This window comes from Monopterus albus, unplaced genomic scaffold (genome assembly GCF_001952655.1).
Source record: "Monopterus albus unplaced genomic scaffold, M_albus_1.0 scaffold118.1, whole genome shotgun sequence".
NCBI lineage: Eukaryota > Metazoa > Chordata > Actinopteri > Synbranchiformes > Synbranchidae > Monopterus > Monopterus albus.
In genome coordinates, this window is record NW_018127998.1 from 991,330 (window position 1) to 1,015,656 (window position 24,327).

A 24,327-nucleotide genomic window follows, 5' to 3' on the forward strand; every position below is an offset into this window, starting at 1 on the left:
ATGCGGATGGTAGGTTGTGGGGCAGAGTGCCGAATATAAAGTGTGTTTGGTGGGTGGAATGGCTGACTGGGTGTGGTGTGTGAGCGTGTCCGGGGTGGGTTTGGGAGTGTGCGTGGGGGTGTGGGTGGGAGTGAGATAGGGTTAGTGGAAGTTTGGTACCAGGGCCGCCGGCCCCTCTGACAGAGTGTGTGGGCTGTGCGTGGTAGAGGGTGAACTGTGGGTTCTGGGAATGTTGGGAGAGAGGAGAAAGGGGCAGGGGACATCCCACCACCATGTTGGCGTAACGACCCGGAAGTCCATGCTGGGAGAGCTGGGAGAGATGGGCCAGCTGCGGGTGCTGAGCGAGTGGTGGGCCAAGCGGTGGACGACAGGGTACTGGGCCTCTCTGTATAGTATGAGGGGGCACACCTTGCAAAGGAGGAGGGACAGCTTGGACGTGGTAGCGATGGTGATGGTAGTAAGGTGGTGGGGGCTGCACGGTGCTCGCGTGACAGTACTGTGCGTGCAGCGCCTGGATCTTGGAAGGCCCCCCGTCCAACTGGCACAGAGGTGAAGGGGAGTGAGGAGGGGGCCCTCCCGTAGTCGGTGGGGGGACAGGTGCGGGGTAAGGTGGCCCCGGTGGAATAAGGGGCCCTGGTGGTTTGGCACGTTTGCTGCCAAACAGGGAGCCCAGGAAGGAGCTGCTGTTGTTGTTGCTGCTCCCCCCAGGGGCACTCCCCGCTCCTGTTCTCTCTGCACTGCTGGAGACTCCCCCAACTCCTGTCCCAGCAGTGGTATGTTGCTGCCCCGGCCCACCCCCCACCCCCGTTCCGGGGCTCAGGATGGGGCGGTGAGGCCGGAAGTCTTCTGTTCCATAGCAGCCAGGGATCACACCTGGCACTGGGTAGCGCTGGTGTGGCTGTGGGCTGCTAATGATGGAGCCCTGGGAGGATAAAGTATCATCATGCTTTAAAAGAATACCTGGGAGATTGCAGCCCCTGATCCCACTTACATCATCACACATAACACATAATTATACCTGGAGCTGAAAGACATGCTGACATAACCATGCAAAGGGTGTCAGTGCAGCACAGATACATGTGGACACATGCATATGCATATACATGCGCACACCATTGATATACAGTATGCACACTGTACACTCACAGAGCATGCTTGGGAATATAAAGCACCAGTGAGCAGAAATGCAGGTCTGCTAAAGGTTACAGGTCTTACATCTAGTCTTACTGAGACTTACTTCCATGGTACTGTCCAGAGAACCAACACTGTTCCTGCGACCACGTTTCCCTGCACCCCACCAGGAAGAGTAACTTTAGCAAAGAGTGTAAGATTGCAACTTTTACTAATGTGTTTTTGAAAAAGGATAACTGCATAAGCTGTGTCTGAATGTCAGGGAGAAAGAGAAATATGATGCAGCAACAGAAACAAAGAACAAAATCATTGCAGAAGCTCTGCTACCCAATTCAACCCAGTTGACTGGAAGAAAATGAAACTGACCCCGTCAGGGGAGTGTCTGTTGTCTCACCTGTCTCCGATAGATCCCTGAGAGATGAGCTGAGCGCTGTGCGTTTCAGACCCTCACCCACCGAGCAGTTGTCATCAAAACTTGTCCTTCCCAGAGTGCCATTCACAACATCGCTCTTCACACCTACACCTCCTCCAACCACCCCTCCACTCAGTAAGCTGGGTCGCATCACACCTTTCTGTTTCTCTAACTCCGCTGTAAATAAAAACAGAGGGCACAGGGGAATTTAAAATGACAGTGAAGAGTAAGCCACAAACCAGTGAAAACAAATCACTCTCCATTTCATTATAGCCATAGTGGTAACCCATACGCAGCAGTGATTAGGCTTTATAAAAGTTAGAGTTCACAGTAACAACCAGTAGATGGGGTACTTGCATTCAACTCTATATTTCTCCATCTCTTGCACTTCAGCAATACTCTCCCTGAGGTCGCTAACAAAGCGGGTGCGGTCTTGCTGACTGGGTGCCATAAAGATGATAAGAACTTTCCTTTCCCCTCCCAGGACTGCTGAGGTCAGGCGGATGCCATGAGGATAATCTAAAAAATGCATCCAAAGAGAAGTAAGAGTTTTCATCATCGCAGTTTTAGCACAGCCAAAATGTTCAAAACAAACACTGGTTTCTTACATGAGTTCTGGAACATGTGCACTTGCATCTCAACCAAAGGGAAATGTTGTCTGAAACTGTAAGTCACTGATGTTTTTTTCTTCTGGAAGATTTTGGTCACCTGGTGCATAATGCAGATAGGATGTTTTATTTTACATGGGCCTTTTAACTGAAATATGTTGCAAAAACATCTCCTATGTCATAAAAATTGGTGAATGTGAATCTTACCACCAGCAGGTCATTAAAGAGGAAGACCTCTCGTTGGTGCACTCCTGCCCTCTGAGGTCTGTTAGGGTCAGGTACCTCATAGAGTTGGCAGCAACACACCAGTCTACGATGGGGAAGGGACAGCACCTACATGCGTGTAGACATATACAGCACAAATAAAGGAAAAAAATACTTTAACTAGTAGCAATAACACATCTCAAAGCCCTTTATGTTGTCTCATTCAGTCATAACTGCCTAACTACCTGTCCTCTTGTGACAAAAACATTATCTGTAAAGGTTATGAGGTCACAGAAACTCACAGGTTTCTTGCCCACAATGACCCTCTCCACTGCCTGCACTTGGGACACATGGTCATCATTGGTCCGTAGCTCCCATTTCTGTATCCGTTGGTAGATCCCAACCAACATGTCCCTGGGTATATCCTGACCATTGTCTACACCTTGGTTGGTAGACAGGGAAAAAGGGTTTTAGGAAATGATGTTTAATAAAATGCACTTCAAGTCACCAGTTACAAAGTGTGTATCTATATTTACAGTTTTCACAGACTCATCAGAAAGCTAATCCACCCTGCTAAAATACATACTTGTATTTTTTATCAGTGGCAGTCATTTTCATTTTATGTGTATCATAAAGTCATGTTTCAAGTGTGTGTATTTTCTGTCTGGCAGCACCTCGCAAATTCTTGATGAAATCCTCTATTTTCATCTTCCTCTCAGCTTTGACATTGGGACTGTACATATCTGTGTTGAGGAGGATTATGGCAAAGGCCAAGATGAAGATGGTATCAGGGTTCTGAAACTGCCGAACCAGGGTAGGATTACACACACAGTATCTCTGACTGCAGAAGAGACAGAGACAAAATGGTGAGACATTTAGAGTTTGCCACAGCAGCTGAAATCTGACATTTCAGTCTGTAGTTATTCATCTTCTCTTAATAGTAAACCTCAGCACATACAAACCTGAAAGCCTCTATGAGCCTCTCCACTTTTTGGGCTTCTCCCTGAACTTTAATCTGAGCCTGGAACTTCCTCAGAGCGTCATCCAGGTCCATACCTGAAAAATCCATCTCATCCACCACACAGCTGAAACATACAAAGCAGACACTCACCATTAAGGCTGATCTATTTAAACATGGCGTGAAATATGTGAGCCTTGATACCTTTTTTAGATCTAAGAGAACAAGAATCCTGCTAATGAGCTCTCCGTATGTGCCTTGTATTCCCATACTCACTCCAAAACATCTTTGTTGAATTGTTTCTGTCGGTTTCCCAGGAACTCTCCAATCATCTGCCTACTAAGGCCTTTCCTCTCTAGGATGAAGCGAGCAATCCCAACAGGAGTGTCAGATACAAATCCTCTTTCTATCAGGTACTGGATCCCTTTCTCTGGCTTCCTATAGTCGATTAAAAGTGAACAAGACCTTTCTCACCATGGTTTCATTAGATTAAATGTATGATCACCTACAAAAGAGTTACCCATAAGGACTTGTCCTTATTAGTTCTACAAGCATCTTACTTGTTGAAAAGGTTGAGACCTATGCGGTACTGGCGTCTCTGTACCACATCACTGTTGAAGGGTGGAGAATCCCAGCTATGGCGGCTCTCTCTCTGATAGGTCTGCTTGCCCAGAGGAGGCAGGGGCTCCCGTAGACTGTCCTGAGATGAGGAGCCCGAGCTGCAGTTGACTGTCTCATTGGAGTTGGTAGTAGAGTTAAGTGAGTCATTATCCCCATCGGAGCAGCATGGCTGCTCCAGACCACCAGGGGGCAGAGCTGTAGAGGAGGAGGAGGACATAGGTGTGGTGGGGGGCTGCTGGGGGGAGGAGGAGGATGAAGGTGTGTCAGGGTACTGATGGTGGTGGATAGGGTGGTGGTGATGGTGGTGGTGAGCTGCCACCTGGTGCGGGATGTGTGTGGGTATGGGTCTGCCAGGGGCTCGAGTCTGACCCTGGGCAGCCGCTGTGGAGGCAGGGCGGGGGGCCGTGGTGGGGGAGGCGGGGGCCTGTGTTGGGGGAGTGTTTGAGGGTTCCCTGAGGGGAGCCAGCTCCAACCCCAGGCTCCTGCTCAAATACCAGCTGTCTACTCAGAGAGCCCCGGTCTGATCGGTCACTCATGTCCACTGAGCTGTCACTGGGCGGCTCAATTGTGAGGAGAGGCAAATGTGCGCCCCTCAGACGATAGTCCCTGCACTCGGTGCATGGGGTGCTCCGCCGACTGTTACTGCTGCCCCCTCCCTCAGTGTCCCTGCTGTCCTCACGCCCTCCAACCCCACCACCAGGGCCCCAGTACTCTGTATCTGTGCTGCTCGGTGCCCGGTCCAGGGACAGCGGAGAGGACGGCATGCCATCATCCATGTAAAGGGTGACATCACTGTAAGAGGTGGCTGTACTGTCGCCATGCATACTGAGTCCTCCTCCAGCTCCCCTGGCTCTTTCTCCCAAACCTCTCTGGGAGGAGGGGTTGCTGCTGCTGCTCCACACACACTCCCCAAAGTCTTCACTCATCCCTCCACCCTCCCTGCTGCCCTCCTGGGAGTCATTGCGACCCGCGCGGCAGGTAAGTGCTTCATCTATCGAGTCAGCTAAAGACTTTACCTAGATGAAACACAAATCGGGATAGAAGGTAGTAGGACTGAGCCATCCTGCTTCAGCATTCCACATGTCAGAAAGAAAAACTTGGAATTATAGTTAATTTGTACATGTCTGAAACACATGAATAATACAGTACATGTATGCATAAAACTCTGTGACAGCAGTATGCGGTGGCAGTATGTGTAATGTTACCTGTTTGGAGAAGGAGTCCTCTAAGTGGGTGTAGTCTCCTGGTTGGTCTGCATTGGGTGAATGAGGAGGCCCTATGGCCACACTGTGGGTGAAGTTTGTTTGTGTTTGGGCCTGCTGCTGAGGCTGTCGCTCATCAAAGGAATACTGCAGTCTCATGTTGGACAGGATGATGCGGCGTGTCATGCGGCTCTCTGAGGCAGAGCTTCTGAGCCTTTCAAAGTTCTTGTTCATGCGATACTGTCTGAAGGCAGTCTGAATGGTCCTTGCTGCTCTGCGACTTACAAAGGAGCCACCGTACTTTCTTTCCAGCATCTCCACCTGACAAAGGGTGGGGGGAAAGAAAACAAAAAAGAAAGAACTGAACTCAGATTACATATTCACTGTCAAGATGTTTTGAACCCCCAAGGAATGTACTATCTGCATAATGTTTGCTACTGTCCATGGCTTTAGGAAAGTCCAGACAACTTAAACATTTGGAACACACACCCAGTATCTCCAGCATTGATACCTTCTTATCTTGTAGATCAGTCGAGAGCTCATAGCTATCTGACAGGGCCTTGCATCTCTTGTTTTCCTCTTCCTCTTGCTTGCGGAGGGCCAGACTCGCAGGTTGGTGGCGTGTTCGTAGTGCCCAGGCCAAGCTGGCTGAGCTGGAGGCAGTTACACATGAAGGGCCTCTGGTAGCAGTGGGGGTGCTGGTACTGCTGTCACCGTAGCGCTCTGAACTGTGCATGTAGGGCGTATGGCTGAAGGAGCTGTCTTTGTGGGTGCCTGTCTCTGGACACTGGGACTCCTCTTCCACACTACAGAAGGAAAGGAGCAGACGTTGTTAGAATGAGTCACAAGTCAGTTGACAAAATATTGCACCAAACACTTGGAAGTGTGTTATGTGCAAACTAGATAATCAATGATTAAGTTCAGTGCCACTGAATATGTACAAATATTACTGAAGAGTTTACATACAAGAACTTACAAGTAGAGTTTGGCGCGCCGTGAAGCTAACCACCTCCTAGCAGCAGTCATTTTGAACCAGTAAATGATATCACCAGTCACTTCTTCCTTCTTGTAAGTAGTGCCAAAACCTCATACCTGGCAACACTCCTTGTCTATCCTGTGAGTTGATAATCCAACAGACATAAAGGCCCCTGCCCTCTATCTCCTCTCTTTAATGAGTCCAGAGGATGAGTTAATATACTACTACATTTAGCCAAACCTGCTAGCGTTTATGCAGTGCCCTTTTCTGCTCTTTCTATCCTTGTCTGAAAAATATAGCAATAACAGCACATTTTTAGGAGTCATCAACCACTAAAACACGCTGCTATACTGCCACATACCAGCAACACCATACTTACAGGCAAGACCAGGTTGTCATGTTGTTAGCAGCAAGACTAAAACAGACACCTGCAGCTCTCTGTGAAATATCATGTCACAACATATAACAAGTTAACGTCTCCTCCCAGGTTCACTTTCTCTCAGTATGTTACACATAAGTAATAGCAAGTAACCAAATCATCAATAAACCCTAATTAGAATCAATATAGCAACACTCATAAAATATAAAAGTGATCAAGTCCAGTGTCCTGTCCCATGCTTTTGCCAAGACAAAATCCACCCTGTATCAGTTCTTCAGCGTGTTTGGGAGAACAACAACAGTCATACGATCCTGCTCCTTGTGTCAGCCACACCCTCTTCTGTCAGCTGTGTCCTGTCCCATAAAAGGCTCTGGCAGTATAGAGCTAGGGTCAGGGATGTGTGGGTGCATTATATTCAGCACATGAAACTGGCAAATTTCAGTGGTAAAGCATTGTCAAGAGTACAAGAAACTGCTTGCTTGTGTGGTTTTACCTTTTGCATAATTTAGATTCTGTATCACACATTATGACAAAAAAGGACTGAAACGGTGCCTTGTTGACTTTGACAATTTTCAGCTAATGCCCTCCTCCTTCCTGTCTTGAGTTCTCACTGTTCCATTGGATCACAAAGATTTCCGGTGTTAGTGTTTAGTTGGTAAAAATGAGACAAATGGGAAAGGTTGCTTAGGGAACAAGGAAATAACTTGTGGGTAATAGGTCAGCTCTGTTCTTGTAAGTGATACAACTGAAATACCAACACCACAGTCAGTCTCTATACCAAGACTCAGAATCCTTGGAGAGGATACGGGGGGCGGACCACTGTACAATGCAACAGGACATCCTGTGCATTCAAGTAATGCATAACCATGCTGAACTAAGCAACACTCAGGACAACTCCATAACGTTGCATAACACATGCAGAAGCCCAGTTATAAAAAGACACAATTCTGACATCTACAGGAAAGATCACAGCACAACAGCTAAGCTGCACATATTTAACAGTAAATTATATATTGATTTAATTTATTTTGATACTGAATTCCTTTCAACAATAAAAAGCTGAGCTTTGTTTCTATTTTATGCAAGTTAATTAAGAGCAACAAGTTTTGGCACACAACTCCCTTTAAAATGTTTCTTTTTTCTATGTGCAGCATCATTTATCATTCCTCCTCCTCTGCTCCTTAAATAGAGAAACTGAGAAGAGGGAGGGGGTTGCTTGGTGACGGTTGCTGTGGGACCTTTGTGGGCGGTGAAGCAGTTGTTAGGATAAGAAGCGTAGTTGCCATGACAATGTATTGACTGTTATTATCATTGAGGTGGGTGTTGAAGATGCTCCTTGGGTTGTGAATGACAGTCTACAGAATACATGTCTTGCTTTAAAAACTGTTTAAATAAAATAAATCAGTGCAACGTGGGTATTGTCTAAAGATGTTAGTTTGTCAAACGCCCGAATTCATCATCATACTTTAAATAGCTATTTACATATTGTGCTGAATAAACTGGGTGAACAGAAATTGCTATCTTCTTCAGACCTGGTCAAAACGTCTCCTTTTATGGAGCAGAAACTCGCCACCTGGGGTGCTTTGCACTGTGCCAACAGGTAGACACAGACAGGGACTCACAGTAACTTCCTGCCATCCACATCAGTAGGCACAGATGGTATTTTCATTCAACTGAGTCACAGAAATCCTAAAATATATGCAATGCAACATTAGGGAGCCACATGCCTGGTTTCATAAATGTGTCTCTGAATATTAATAGCTCATCCTTGGACTGATTTTGCCTTTAAATCTTTTTTATCTTCAGTTACTTCAATATACTTATTAAAGGAAGAAATTCAAACCACATGTATCAACAAAATCTAATTCAATATCAACTATATGGATTATGTGATCTATAAGCAGCCATACCTGTGCAAATATCACAGTCCTGATTGTCTTTGTCTGAGTGTTCTTCAGTGAAAGATTTTCACCTTTAAGAGATAACGCTTTCCTAGTCTGGTGAAATATTTGAACTAAAATAAATTAACTCTCAGCTCTGTAACCCACCTCCAACCATGCATGCATTAAACAGGACTTTCATTTGGTTTTCCCTGCAGCAAGAACCAGGCAGTCATATGCTCTGAGGTGAGGATGATAGACGAGCAAAAAGTTTCCTGTAAGAAACCCTGTATTCCTGTACTAGAGAGGTTCTCTGTAGAGTCCCCCCCCCATAAAGGCCGGCCCAGAGTTTCACCTCCAATTAACCGGAGCTGAAACAGATGGTTTGGAATCTAATAAACAGGGGAGAAATTGCTGAAAATGTTATGAGAATAAAAAAAGTGAGAAGAAATTTACAAGTGCTCTGACACGGAAAATAAAAAGGTGAATGGGGGAGTACGTAGTAAATCACAATGTCAACTCCATACAGTCCCCTCTCTCCTGTCCCTCGCTCATATAATATTGATGTGTTGGCAGTGTGTGTGCGTATAAAAGAGTGGCAGTAGGTCTGCCTGTGGTATCGAACCCACAGCAGGACATGGCGGCTGGGGGATTAACCTCTCTGCCCCCCGCCATGGAAATGCCAATAAACTGCATCGACCTATTTGCTGACTCATTTCCTTGAGCATTGACTTGGTGTAGTCATCTCATAGCTTTCCTAATCTCTTCACCTCCAACTTTGGTGTCAGTTTAGCCATTTGTTTCATAGTTTATTGGTAAATATACACAGTGTAACACCCATAACTCAAATGTGGACTATGAGTAGGTTCACAAAGGCCTTCAGCAATATTCCAATTAATGACTTTGGTGATGTGGTAACATTTGTCATCAATTTTAGAACATCAGTCTCAGTCAAATGAGACCACAGCATTACAAATGTTCTCCCCATCATGAAAACAAACTTCTTTCAGGAACAATCTGTATTCTGTTTGTCACATATGATCCCATTCTTTCATATGGCCAAACTGAAAGGAAACAATCAAAATCATTCATGGGTCAGATCGGAGCATTCCTCAACCGCCAACACGGAACAGTTTGCCGTCTAAAGCTGTGAGCTTCCTGTCTCACACACACACACACACACACACACACACACACACACACACACACTCTTCACTTCTATCTGTGACCCAGAACCTGCAGTTCAAAGCTGGCTCTGTGGTTTAGTCAGCAGACAATACAAATTCATGCTAAACCCAGGCCCAGGTAGTGAATTCACAGATGTGTAACTATATTGTGTGCATGGCTGCCAAGTGATGCAAACCGAGCAGTGTTTTATAAACATATACTTATCAGATCATCAATGAAGAGAAGTCCTGTATCCACTGTACTAGTGGCAAATAGGCAAACAATGTAAACCTTTCTATTGGACATCTCCTTTCTACTTTCTTAGTATACTGACAGTTTGTCTGGATGTCACAGCTGCTGCAACTATTGAGACTTCTTCCCAGTGACATAATGTATAATTTTATTTATTTATTTCTTTATTAATTTATCTGACTGACTCACTTCCAGGTTGGTGCAGCTGATTTAGCCTTTACAGGGCTTGTGCTCATACAGTATGTCAACTGCAGACCTACATTCTAGCTGACAAATCCTCGAAACAGCCACTCAAACTGACGCCCAACCTTTGGAATAGTGTTTGTAATTATAACTTAAGTATTTAACATAACAAAGTGATTTTTTAAGAGGTGATTAGGGCGTCTTTCCACAAAAGTGACTGTCTGGCAGATTATCCAGACTTTGAAAAGTGTGTGGTTTCTCGTCTGAACGACATTTACAGTACACTCTGTCACACAGGTACCTAGCAGTGGCCCCATTTGTCGCCCAGTCTCCTTCCATTTATATGTGAGTCTCTTCACAAATGGTTACTTTATTTCAAAAACATGACATGTCGCACAAACACCGACTATACACATCATGTTATAGGCGCTACATCATGCAGGTGTAACATGCTGGTGTAACAAGTCATCTCTCACTGGTGTCAAAATGCGCTTTTTTGTCAGTTTTACAAATAAAAGAAAAGTGAAAAGGAGCTGAGTTCTTACCATGCTGTTACAGTCAGAGAAAGGTCCTACACTGACTGGAGCAGTGTAATAATAAACACACCCTCTCCCTGTCTCTCTGACTGGCTCACTCTTTCACACACACACTTTCACATTCGCGCTTGTTCGCCCTGAAAAGCTGTCCAGGCCACATTCTTAGCAGCTATGTACCAGCCTTTAACCCTGCCCAGCTTTTCCTCTCCACCCTCTCTGTGCCCAGTCATCAACACACGCATAGTCACTTTTATTACACACCACCAAGCAAAAAAAAACACGTCACACCAACACAGCTGATAGGAGCAGACGAAGGGACATGAAGAAGAAGTACATTCATTTATTGAAAAGAAGGAGAGGAGCACTTTAAGACATGTATGTTGTTTCATCTTGTGCTTTTAAATCCCACTACTGAGATAAAATGTATGACACAGAGGGGACCTTGATGTCTGTGATGTCTAAACAGATGCAGGTGTGAGCAAGGACACATGGGGTAGTGTGTTGTTGCAGCTGAGATGGACGATGTTGCTTTTAATTAGAAAATAAGACAATCAGTGGGGATTAGGGATGGGATGATTTTCTCTTGAGTCGATGTGTGTACGATTCGATTCAATTAAAAATTCAATGACAATGTATGAATACTTTACTTTATTCCTCTTTTCTCCTCAGTGGTTTGATTATGAAAAGAACAACCAGATATATTGATTTGATCTTATTTACAAAAAATATGAAGTCGCTGGTGTAAGGAGACCACACAATATACACTCACTGGCCACTTTATTAGGTACACCTGTACAACTGTATGTATTTCAATGCAACACTTCCACTTTAACATCTGTGTTTATGAGGCTTTAAGCTTTTATTAAATTGTCATAAATGTATAAATTCAATTATATGTTTATTATTGAGGTCATAGTTAAAGGTGGTGTTGTGCCGGACTACATTATATTCAGAGGTGTCTCTATATTTTTGTCCTCCCCAGCTACATACATACATGAGAGGGTGAGAATATTAGGAACACCTAGCAATACATTTTGTGATGTTTTTATATTGCGATATGTTGAATTTGGATATATTGTCCCATCCCTAGTGGAGATGTTTGAAAAATATAAACTATACTTCATGAAAATGCAGTCAAATAATTTATAAGCATTATGAACTCAGGTGGAGTACTTTCTATATACTATACAGATCATAAACATCCTGAGAAACAACAACAAATCTTTGCTACTGTATAAGTTTAGAAAATCATAGTTTTTGCCAAAACCAAAGTTGATTTTCATCCAAAGCTGGAAACAGCAGTAAAACCAGCTACAACAATATGCTAATCAGCAATAATGGGGTGTGTAGTGTGCAATCTGCAGGGGAGAGCATTAACATTCAAGACTTATGTGCACCACAAAATCAATATATCACTGAAAATAGAATTAATTCTTGTGTCTGGATGAGCAGATTGTGTTTCAGGTGGAGATGAGTGAGGAGGGTGTGTAGGCCTATAAGCCACATTCCAGCATGACTGAAACAGAACTCCAATAACAGCAAACACATTTTAAAAGAAAGAAATGAGGTGTTTTCAGGAACTACAGATCTTTATTTTGTTCAAGATTAAATCAGCAAGATCAATCTCCTCAATGTTGTGAATAAATATGATAATAGATGAGAGAACAAGTACCAGATGTGGAGAAAGAGTAATATTAACATGTCAGTGTATATATCACATAGCAGGCTAAAGCTTCTCAGACAATACATCACGGTCAGGGACAGGACTTTACAGCAATTTGCACAGTTAACAAACGATGACTACTGAGCACATCTGAACTGACATGACTCAACTAGTGGATCGGAGATAAGCATGAGTGTGACAGTAATGAGCAGACACATGGTGATGCACTCTGACGGCATGACGTGGCTGCAAGTAAAGACAAAAATAGCAAAGAATACAGAGGGAAGACAACACCAAGATTCCTTAAAATGTTAATTATTGTACAAACCACAAATGAATAAATCAGTGAGAGCACATATACTAATTGTTACAAAGGCTACCAAGTGCATTTATTTCTTTTTCTTCTCCCTGCAGCAAGACTTTGTCTTTCTGGTACACAGTGAGGTCTCCGTTTTCTGGCAGCATAAACTGTGAGTTTTTTCACAGGTAATTGAGTAAGAGAGTCATCGTGCGGTAAGTCACACCTCGGCTCAGCGAGAGGAGGGGCTACTGCAGCCTGAGGCAGAGCAACAGAACTGATGGGCACCCTCATCCTCATCCTCCTCTCTTGGAAAGCAACGTGGGGTAAGAAACACAGAAAGAGACACAGGAAAGCAGGCAGGCAGACAGAACAAGACAAGTGGAAAAACAACATGAGACACAAAGAAGCAGAGAAAGCAGAAAGCAAACACTGTAAGTGGACACTTGATATGACTAGAGCAGGCTCAGTTTTGAGTTAAGAAAGGCAAGTATCAGGCATTTATGGCATTTACCATCAAATGAATATATGGGCGTCTCTGGTGTCTAATGCCATTAGATGGCAGTGTTGTAGCATTATGTACTGATGTGTGTGAGGACAGCATCAGTCGGAAGAGAAATGGGAAAAGAAAAGGAAAGACGGTGAGAATTCACCAGGCTCACTTGTGTCTCAGTCCACCTCAGCCCGATAGCTTCTTGAAGATAACTGCTCCCTATTGCTTTCTGTGGAGAGCTGTGTGTTTTTCAAGGGCCTAAGTGCAGCTGTTAGTCACACCCGGGAGTGTTAGAAGACTGAAGCACAGGTGGGGGGTGGGGGTGCAAGAGGTAAAGCAGGCACACAAGAATGAAAAGAAAGTGATGGAGACAGTGGACAGGCCACAGTTTGAGGGAAAGCTGGAGGTTGTTGACAGGCTTTGGGATAGTTGCAGGTGATTTGCAAGGCTTCTTATGGGGTTGAGGGTTTTTTATTTTATTTTATTGTGTCGTACTCACTGTACTGAGGCCCTGTGGTGGACCTTACCTGTCCTCTTGCTGTAAGCTTTGGTCAGTAGAAGGGCAGCAGTACTGATGGAGACTGACGAAGCTGTGAACAGTCAGACTGGTGGGGAACAGGGAAGCATAGGCAGCACTGCTCGCTGTCATAGGAGTGTTGGGAGCTGAGATGGGCTGCCCTGAGATAGACGGTGGCCGGACACTGATATGAAGGACCAGAGACAGACAACACACACAGAGAGACATGGAGAAAGCAGAGAAAGAGACACACAAACAGTCAGCGCCAAAGCAGGAAGAGAGCCGGAAAGAGAGAGAGAGAGAGAGAGAGAGAGTGAGAATTGATCTGAAGCTGTACACTGATAGTGAAAAATCACAGAGTGGTAGTACAAGGAATGGCACATTTAAAAGGAGACAAGAGAGGTACAGACTGACACAAAGTCAAACAAGGTTTTCTGAGATTAGCTCCCAGCAGATATGTTACAGGTGGTTTCAACAGAAACTTAAAGAAGACAAAAAGAATCAGAACCAATGAGTTTTGTTTGAGAACAGTCGGACCACTCTGATGGATTACATAAAGCATAAAGGAGTTCTTATGGGCATCAGAATGAAAATGGGATACCACTTTGTGTAATTCATGTAAAGGTGCACATACAGCATAACACAAAAGCCTCTCTGTCACTCCTCAACTCCGGCAGGAAATAGACATGCTCCATCTGCAGATTGCGAGTGAGTAGCCAAAGAGTGAGCAGTGGTTGAGATTAGCATGTAAATGATGGGTTTCTCACTGGGGCCAGCTGCTGTCAAGGACACACAGTTTCTGTCATCTTAGCAAAGACACACTGAGGGCATCATGGGACACGGACGAGATGCATCAAAAGGAGTGAGACAGAGAGATAATGCATCACTGCAGGAGTTAACTGTAGCTGACCTGCTTGTTTAATGCCCGGCTGTGTGAGACGAGGGGACCAGAGAGAATTCCAGGAGTGTTATTCACTTGAAAAACAATGGCTGCATCAAAGAAACCTGACTTTATTAGAAGCTAGAAGCAATATCCTATTAAAGGTTAAGTTTGGTGATATTCTATATATTTCTCATTATTGTAAATCCCACAAAAAGACCAAAACCAAAAACTTACTGACCCTAAACAAGAGCTGATATATTGTTGTCCACAAACTATTAAAACAAGTTATATGGGCACCGTTTATGTTGAGTCAAACCCACATATACCATCTTGCTTGTAAATGCCCGATAGCACACCAAATCTGTAGCTAAAAATAGAGCCAAACAAAGAGACCTACAGTACGTACTCCTGTTTTAGTAACTTGACAAGTTGTTTTAGGAAATTAAAGCCTTTTTTTAAAAATTGTGATGATATACTCAGTATCTTTACTTAAAGCAGCAACAGTCGGTGTTTTAATAATACTTGTTTATCAAACAATAATGTGGAAACAATGTGACAATGTGAAGGTGGAGGCTCAAAATGATAAATCTACAGAAAATTACTACCTGAATCTGCAGCAACCTTCAGCTTTACAAAGCTTTATGAAAAGTTTTAGCTCATTGTTTAGCCACACAGGCAGCTTGTCTGCAGAAAAGCTCTAAAACCCATTGTACACTACCTGCTGAGCACCAAGCAGCAGACAGGTGAACCGACTGGTAAACAGTGGAGACTTTAGCAGCTAAAGAGCCAGATGTTTCCCTCAGGTAGAGCCTAAAAAACAGAGCTAAAAGAGAGGGAATAATTGAATTGCTTTCATTAGGTGGAGAGAAACACACCTCCACTTGAAAGCTAATATTGTTCTGGAGCTGTTCCATGTGCTAACAAGTTCACCGCTCAAAAGGTGATGCAATGAAAATGTTTCTTATTTTAGCTGCACCCATGTGGCAAAAACGGTTACTGCTGGTTTAAGGATTCATCTTCAATGGGAACAAATGGGTTTGAGGCTGAGCGACAGATTAACACACTGTTAGTGTTGGTCTTTTTATTTGATTTGTTTACAATAATCGCCAGCCTTATTCTTTAATTCTACTGATCACATAAACTGAAATACAATTCATGTTTGACAGTATTTCAGAGTGACTCTGTCTTACACTGAACAGTGCTGTTAGCAAGAGTTTAAGGGGTTCAAACCAGAGGGGAACAAGAGTGGTAGAAATGAGAGTGTTTAGGGATATAATTATGTAGGTGGAGCGCTTGTTTGCTTAGAGCAGATGATAAAAAGCTCCAATTAAATGAGAATAAACTGTCAGGGGCTATTTTAATAGCAGTATGTGGAACAAATGCTCCTTGTTCATTCCAATTTATAAAGATTACACCAAAGTCACAAGTCAGTTCCTGAATTAGACAATGTTAAGGGTTAATTAACAAGCAAACATTCTATATATCCATATTCTCTGATAAGACCGGTAGCTTGTTAATTCCTCTATAGCACAAATTAACTAAATATTTTGAACAAATGAACCCCATGACCTGTTTAGCTCTGGATGGACAGAGGCAGAGGCAGATGTGCTGTTATGTAAGCTAGGGCCCCGCTTGTACACACTGTGGTCTGTTTGTAGATTTGTATTTTGCCAGCGGTAACTAATGCCTCCTATTAGAGTATCCCCAGGGTGGCGAGTGTTGACAGGCTCATCTTGAATTGTGCTTCATGAGCAGTTACGCTTGAAACCCCAGGTGCCATAAAAACATACACAACATGTCCCAGTCATCCTCCTCCTCCTTCTATTCCTCCATTGTAAAACAAAACACACGTACAGTACTACCCACACACACCCTTAGTATGTATAACTCTCTCTTTCAGTTATTAGCAGGACATAATAAAGAGGCAAAATCAAGATATGAATCAACATGCCGCAAGTCAAAAGATATGTTTAAATAGCAGAGAGGACACAGGAAGTCCTGGCTAGGAGAAAAAGTGACGATTGTGAGAATGTGTACATGTATTTAAAGCAGTGTGTTGACAGAGGTGGGGGACAGGAAGAAGAGTGGGAGGAGAGAGTGGGAGGGGGTGAATACAGAGGAGGGAAAGGATGAAAACAATCAAGACAGGAGGGATGGAGGGGAGAAGGATGGAGAGGGGAGGACGACTGTGAAATGGAAACAGGATGTTTGCTGGAATCAGCATTTCCTTGAACCTGTGCAGCGGCACGGGGGTGTCAGCGTGTAGGTGAGTTTATGTAGAGATGAGTAAGGTGAGTGGGGGCGAGGCTCACATGCAGCGATCACAATGCAACGTTATGGCAGGTTTTTGTGTATGCTTTTACACACCATAGCAACTGTTTCACAAAGCAGCACTTCCATTTACATCCACATGGCTTTTTGGGAGTGTAATGTGAAAATCTGTGCTTCCAGTCCAACAGTGGTATGAGCCACTCCAAACTGTGCCAGTTTTTTCAGCATTGTCTATGAAATAGGAGTGTGGGAGCGCACTGCGTCATCCCACCTCCAGCATGTGACCCGCCTGACTCCTGCTGACAAACAGAGACGTTTGATAACCACACACACTGCATTGTAGCCTAAAGTTTTGTGTTTGGCGTTGAGTGCCAGGCGAAAGCACTGACAAGGAGGGGCACAGTTACAGTTACGACTCGTCGCACTCCAGGCACCTGCTGTACCCTGTGAGTTTGTGTGCACACGAGTGCGTGCGCACTTGTGCACACAGTAGGTGTGTTCGTGTGTGTTTGACTTTAACTGGATGTGATTCACCCAGGGAAGAACAATTAGACTTCATTTAACTGTGATGTGGGAGACAGAGGGAGTAATTCAAGAAAATTGTATCTTTGTAAATCACCAGAGGGATCTTCTGTAAAGTCTGAAACAGATCTCAGTCATAAAGCATGACTGATTATCTCTGATTGCTGGACAGAGAAACTGCGTCGCAGCTTTTCAGTGAGTGAGAACTTCTAACCTGTGATAAATAAAACATTACAGAACTCATCTGTCTTCACCCTGTGAAGACCGTCAGTCAGTCCTGCTTCTGTCTTTCACCCTGCTCCTGCTCCCACTCCTACCTTCTCTTCTCTTCTTTCCATCCCTCTATTCTGTCTCTCGCCCACAGAGTTCTTCACAGAAGAGCTCACAGCGTTCCCACGGTAACCAGTCTCCCTGTTCTGCTCCACAGAACGTGTGCAGAAGTGTTTGACAAACATCCCGCCTCAAAAGTGCCACTCATCTGGATATGAATGGAAAAGAATGATTAAAGTCATAGTAACAGATGGAAAAAAGGCTGTGAAAATGCACCTGTGCTAATCAAATGTTGACCACAGGGACATTTCACCCACCGATGAACGGACAAGCAGGCTTAGCGCTTTGCCGTCCTCACTAATAACAAAGCAAGACTGCTAATTTGCCACCGCTGTTGTTCGGACACAACTGTTATCCGCACACAGCTGCCAGTTAAAAGAAAGCAAGGGAGGCTGATCCAAAGTGACGGGGGCAAGAGGAGGAGTAAAAGGGGAGGAAGCTATGTCAAGATTGGAGCCCTGGATAGGTGAGGGGAGCTGCAGGTGGAGACAGTGAAGGAAGGATACTGGATAGAAACGCAATATTGCAAGTGCCTTGAGAACAGCTTTAGTTTCCACAGCAACTGTATCTCTCACAGCACTCCTGCTCCAAGGATGTTTCACTTCCTGTAAAAAAACAACAACTTTACATCACAGCTTCTTTTGTCTCCCCATCGTGTCAAGAAAGTCAGTTCAGATGTTACACTCTGATAGATGGTGAGTGAAAAATAACTGTACACAGGTAGGCAAAATTATGAATGACAGAAACCAGGTCAGGTGTCTGGGGTTATAACAATACACTGCCTGTGACAACTCACCATGAGTTTTTATTCTGTCACACAGCCTGTCTGTACGTCTGTCTGTCTGCCTGCCGGGATGATAGCTCCTGCTTTGTTGCCATATCTATTACAGTAATGGTACAGGGCAGTATATGCTGCCAAGAAACTGTTCAAAAAAGGTAAAACCTCACACTACAGTAGCATATCCAGTCACACTGTAAACCCAGTGAATCCTTCTTCCTGGTCATTTAATATACGTTCATAAAAAAGGGAAAGTTTGTGCTCATTGTGCTGAGTATCTGCAGTGAGAGCCAAGGCCATGGGCCAGTTTGCTCTGGAGATGAATTGCAGGCGTTGTTCATTTCACACTGGGCCACTCTTACTTTAAAGTATGTGTCACTGCTCATACTGCATGAAGCCTTGAACACTCACTTCACTCAGAACTGGCGAGTAGAAGGCAAAAAACACCACCCACATACATTTCCCTCCCACATACACATCCATCATTTAAATTTACGTCAAGCTAAATTGCATCACTGTAATTATTAGCAGCCTTGTGAAAATTTAACTTTGGCCTAAGTTACACATTGTTTAATCCTGAAATAGAAAATATAAATGAGAGCGAGATCAGGTTCTTGAGAAAACTGTAGCTGCAGCTTCCCTGTATTTCTTCCAGAAAGTCGTGGTGAGTCCACAGAGAACAGATTACCTCCCATCACATCACACAGACAGTGTGGGGCAGGTCAGTACAGGCTCAGCGGAGCTAACCCACACATTTGCCTGAGGCCACTTCATTTCTCTAAGTTGCACCTGCACTAGCCTAGCAACTACAGGATGTAAAGGCCTACTCAAAATACCCCAATTACTGCATATTTTGAGCTTGTTATTAATGTACAAAAAGAATATTCAGTTGACCAAATCAGGAACAATAACTGTGTTCCAGTTAAAAGCAGGGGGGGAAACGGGTGAGCAATGTGGGGAAGAGAAAGAGAATAGCACAAAAGTAATTTCTGCAGCTTCTCTGAGTCATAACTGCAGCAGTGGGAAACAGAAACAGCGAGGGGGATAGAGCAAGTGTGTGTACGTGGGTATGTGAGAGAGAGCGAAAGAGAGAGGGAAGGGGTGGAGTGGGGGTTGTAAAAGGGATGGGTTATGTGATGTAGAGCTTCACAGAATTAGCAAATGAAGCTCCTTCAGAAACAAAAGCACATTACTGCCACCCATATTCCCCAAACAGAATTAACGTCAATTTCAGAGAGAGACAGGATCACGATGCCCCCACGATGCCCTGTGTGGAGAGGGCGATAGGTGGAGGGATGATGGAGCAGACAAGATGAACAGAGAATGCCCACGATGCCCTGTGTGGAGAGGGTGATAGGTGGAGGAATGATGGAGCAGACAAGATGAACAGAGACACAAGCACCTTCACAGAGCTTCTGAAGACTCTCACTGTGAGGGCGAAGTGAAGAAGGGGAAAAGATAGCTCTCCTTTTTTAGGCCATTATGTAATACTACTGCTCTGAGTTTCAGCACCGCCGGGGCTGTCACTAAGACCTCTAGCTGACCCTGCCTCTCACCCTGTATGAGCGCAGCTGCATGTATGCAGCACTTAACGAAGGATCCAGTCTCTCACCCAGGCGCCAAGAAGTGTCACATCATCATAGCATGACAGTCCATGCAGCAGACTGTCTAATAATGGACATCCCAGGTGATCCCTTACAGTGCACAGATACACAGTCACAAAAAAGACACACCAGTCATACACACATATAGGCTCAGCAGTAATTATACACCAGGGTCAATGTTAATTATACTCTGGCCACACTAATCTCATGCAGGCTTCGTGTGCCTCCCTCCCTCTTTCACACATTTTTGTGCACTCACACCAGGACATACATTACATAAAGACACACACTTTGCCACACACACACACCCAGGTTTGTACAAAATGCACTAGCATGACCTCTTCCAAAATAACAAAAAAAAAAGCATTGCTGCCACAAGCTGTGTTAGTGCCCTCAGCCCTGCTGTTTCTTGAAAGAAGGACTTGACACTAAATATCATTTCACTCCAAGGCCCCAGGCTCACATGGTTCACACTGCCATTAACAGGAAGAGAGGGATGAATTAGGGCAGCATGAGGGGCAGCTGTTTACGACATACCGCTGGGACAAAAAGAGGAGAGGAGCGACTTTCTTTTGATGCAGTCGCTGCATTTATAGCTAAAAACAGGGAAGGTTTATTCCTTGTTTGGTTTCTCCGTTCAAAATCAAAGCTGTGGTGATGTGAGCACAGGGCAGAGATGAGGAGTTCTGCTGCAGGAGCCAAAACTAATTGGACAAAAACAAAGGCAGCTCTCGGAGCCTTCTTTGGTTCAAGCTCCCCTCTCATCGCTCCCTCCCTCGCTTACATACCCTGTTGACAGATGGCAAATCAGTGTGTGTGTTCCACCTTTTCCCTTTTAGACTAAGACATGCTGAGTCAGGTCGTTCAGTCACTTCGCCCCTTTTTTCTCTCCCCATCCCTCTCCCACATTTTCCTTCTGTCTCGTCCTCTAATTGGAGCCATATGTAAAGAGTCATGGGCGCTGATGATGGAAACATTTGTGTTTGTATCTTGTCCATTATCAGAGGAGAGGGTTGTGTTGCTGACCCATGCTAATAGGCCAGTTTCAGGTTTGACTAAGTCACAGCCAGAGAGGGGCAACATGGCGCTACTAGGCAGGTGGCTCTTTATGAAATGTGACACTTCATATGATATGCTTGTCTGAGTCTGGATCCAAAGTCAGCCACAACTTCTACCAAGGGAGGATCAGCAAGACCTACATTTGCAATTCAGCACTGTATTTAACACCCACATAAATAACTAATATGTGTTTTGGTCTAACAACTACATCACCCCCAGGGTTGAGGGGAAGGAGGCCAGAGAGCAGAGATAGCAGAGGAAAATACATCTGCAGCTGATTAGGGATTTGGTAAAGTCTGAATCAATCATTCATAAGTTGAATGGAACCATAAAGATAGTGAGTAAAACCCAGCAACGGTTACTGAGATGAGTTGAACAAATGCCAGTGGCTTCTGTCACTAAGGCTGCTGCAACAGTATATTTCAATATAGTTCACTTTTTCATGTGACTCGGGGGCAGCTGTGGCTGAGGGGGTAGAGCGGGTCATCTCTTAACTGGAACGTTAGCGGTTCAATTCCCAGCTTGTCCATCCACGTGTTGAAGTATCCTTGAGCAAAAGACTGAACTCCCAGTGATGACCCTTAGGAGTGTGAATGGCCAAACAGTGTGAAAGCACTTTGTGTGCACCGCAATGCCTAGAAAGGCGCTGTACAAGTATAAGACCACTTATTCACAAAGCCTAAAGCTTTCAAAACAAAAGGCGGCTCTCTCTCTCTCACTGTGTGTGGTAAAAGCAAGGACAGATGCTGTTTGCCAAAGTTGTGTTGGCAGCGCTCTAACTTTTCAGGCCAACCTTGAGTTTTGACTCTCTCTTTGAGACCAACCAGCCGGAGTGCAGAGGAAAAAAAAAACACACTTATAGCAAACAGTGGGTGGATTTTTTTTCATGTGTGTGTGTTCATACAGAAGGGCTTCACTTTCCAGAAAGTTCAGATTCACCATAAAAAAGACCCATAACCCATATCCTGCCTGGATTGGAGTTTTCCTCAGCATGCTACTATGCAACTCCTACGCACCTCACATGCGTAGGATCATTACATAAATTAAACCCTCTGCAGACAATATTACACACAATATGATGGAATGGCCACCTTGAGGACTCACTCTACCCATAATCCTCCAGGATTTTGCATGTTTTCTCATGGTGGTGCATTAAAATATCACTTCTTTGGTTTGGTGCCATTACTGCAAAACTGATCTCTGATGACTAGAGAGGCTGCAGCTCTACAGAGCCTGTCATTATGTGGGCTTAGCATATGAATGTTCTGTCACACTAAAGATACTATGCAGACTGTGGCTGCTGCTATAATTTAGAGTGACTTGGAAAAGATTACTGACACCCCTGTAATATGATGCAGCCACACATATTATCATTCATAGGCAGAAAATCAAACCGATTTATCTTCTGTGTTAGAGGAGAACTTACTTCCTGCGTAAGGTGGAACTGGTGTTGGTGTCTGTGCTGTCGGTGCGTTCCAGCGTTCGGTCTGTGGTGGAGGAGCCACAGGAGAGGCCGCGTGTCAGTCTGATGTGGGTCCTCCTCTCCCTGCTTGGCCCTGGCGTTGTGGCTGATCCGGCTGCCGCCTGAGCTGTTGAGGTGCTACCGTTCCCGCTGCTACCGCCACCACCGCTGCCATGATGGATGGGGAGGGACAGAGGCTGGTTGTGGTTGTGGTTCTGCTCCAAGGTGTCTGGACCAGGTGTCCGTGGGTTGCGTTCCAGCCTCAGGTCCTGGTTCTCCTGGCTGACCCGGTCCAGCTGGCCTTCCAGTTCCTCAATGCGGCGGCGCTGGGTCTCCAGGAGCTTGGCCTGGCTCTCGATGATGTTGTTAAGCTCCAGCAGGTACTCCACTGCCCGGTTGGGGCTTTCTGGGCTGGTCTCCATGGTGGAAACCCTGCCTCTAAGGGTATGACCACCACCGGCCACCACCACAGTTTTGACCCCGTAGGGCCGAGATCCACCCCCCCCACCAGCCCTGATGAGTGGGGGGGAGGGAGGGACCAACGAAGGCTCAGATGAAGATGAACTATGAGCGTCAGTTGTTCAGAAACAGGAAGTCACAGAGATTAGGAGGTTGAGATTTTCAGAGTGACTACATATCCCCAAAGCTGAGGGTAGAAATGAGCATTATAGCATGTTAGTAGCCATTAAAAATGTTGTGATGCCAATAAGAGAGTGCAAAGCTCAAAAAGAAGCTCAAGACACAGATGACTGCATGATTTCCTGAAGTCACAGCCATCTTGTAAGTCCATGCCAAATCAACATGGAGCAGTTCCAGACTTTGGAGCATCATGATTTAATTTATTAACCAAAGCTTTAAAAACAAACTGTGGCTGGGGGGGGAGGGGAAGGTAGGTGTGTTTTCTAAATGTGGCTGCTCAAACATCTACAGTCAGCTTCAGCTTGCCTTGGTGACTCTCTGAGAGGAGCAAGTAGAATATGAATGTACCAACTGACCTGTGACATATCCTGCTCAGTTACTTTAAGACCTCTGAGATTAGATTTTAGTTAAAGACATCTCACATGCATCAGCCGTTCTCGGGTCTCCTCGATATACAGGGGAAGGGGGATGGGGTAATGGGAGGGGTGATGCTTGTTAAATCTACCCCTAATTATCAGGCACCGTCAATCATTACATAACACAGAAAATTCTGCTCCCTCCCACGTTGAATATCCCCGCAGCCTATCATCGTCTCTTTCAACCCATGGCTTGATGTGTCTTACAGCACAGAAAGTAAGCAGAAGTTCATTCTCGAAGTCCAAATCCTCCCCTCTGCTCCCCCCAAAACTACATGCCTGTGCTCTAAATTCAGATTAGTTCCCACAGTGTGCGTCTACGGGCTTTTTCATCCAATAATAATGTAGAGTTTATTTCCAGGTCGTGCATTCACAAAGACTGATCCTTGAGATAAGACTTGACACCTCTTAAGTGCCACCAACAATCCGGAATATTTTTGAGCGCACCAAAGTCTCAGTAGGCTGCATCAAATCTTTAAACTGGACTTTACGCTTTGCCGCTTTCGACGCTGATCTGAAATCAGTCTAAACAAGCAGGATGATATTTTTTTCCTACTTATCTGAGACGAGTTTCCGTTGTATCAGTTCGGTAATCCACCACCGGAGGTTTGCGGTGAATCTCCTTTGCGGTGGCGCAGAAGCATGGTGAGGTTTCGCTCTTTGCGCGTGTGATCTGCAGCGATGAGGCGGCTTTTCCTCTGGAGCGCATCGCTGTCAAGTTAGTCAGAGTGAACCATTACTTCCGACAAACACTTTCAAAATAAAGGAGTAACGTTCAGGCATGAAGTAACGACAATCTAAATGAATGCAGGTGAAAACAAAGAATGCATTTGCAGGAAAATATTCATGCAAACACAAGAAAACAACCAATTAAGGACTAAAT

At 44.7% G+C, this 24,327-nt stretch overlaps 1 protein-coding gene across 1 annotated transcript in view; it reads right to left on the reverse strand.

Annotated features, from left to right (window-relative positions):
- The window catches only part of iqsec2b (IQ motif and Sec7 domain ArfGEF 2b), a 24,367-nt gene extending 213 nt beyond the window's left edge, over positions 1-24,154 (reverse strand). The window contains 15 exon segments of the mRNA XM_020611859.1: positions 5-922; positions 1,238-1,287; positions 1,526-1,720; positions 1,901-2,062; positions 2,152-2,251; positions 2,359-2,484; positions 2,658-2,797; positions 3,030-3,196; positions 3,318-3,440; positions 3,590-3,751; positions 3,874-4,202; positions 4,204-4,950; positions 5,140-5,457; positions 5,648-5,942; positions 22,354-24,154. Coding sequence (XP_020467515.1) covers positions 5-922; positions 1,238-1,287; positions 1,526-1,720; positions 1,901-2,062; positions 2,152-2,251; positions 2,359-2,484; positions 2,658-2,797; positions 3,030-3,196; positions 3,318-3,440; positions 3,590-3,751; positions 3,874-4,202; positions 4,204-4,950; positions 5,140-5,457; positions 5,648-5,942; positions 22,354-22,811 — 4,290 coding nt within the window. The 5' untranslated portion in view covers positions 22,812-24,154.
- Positions 24,155-24,327: the final 173 nt, after the last annotated feature.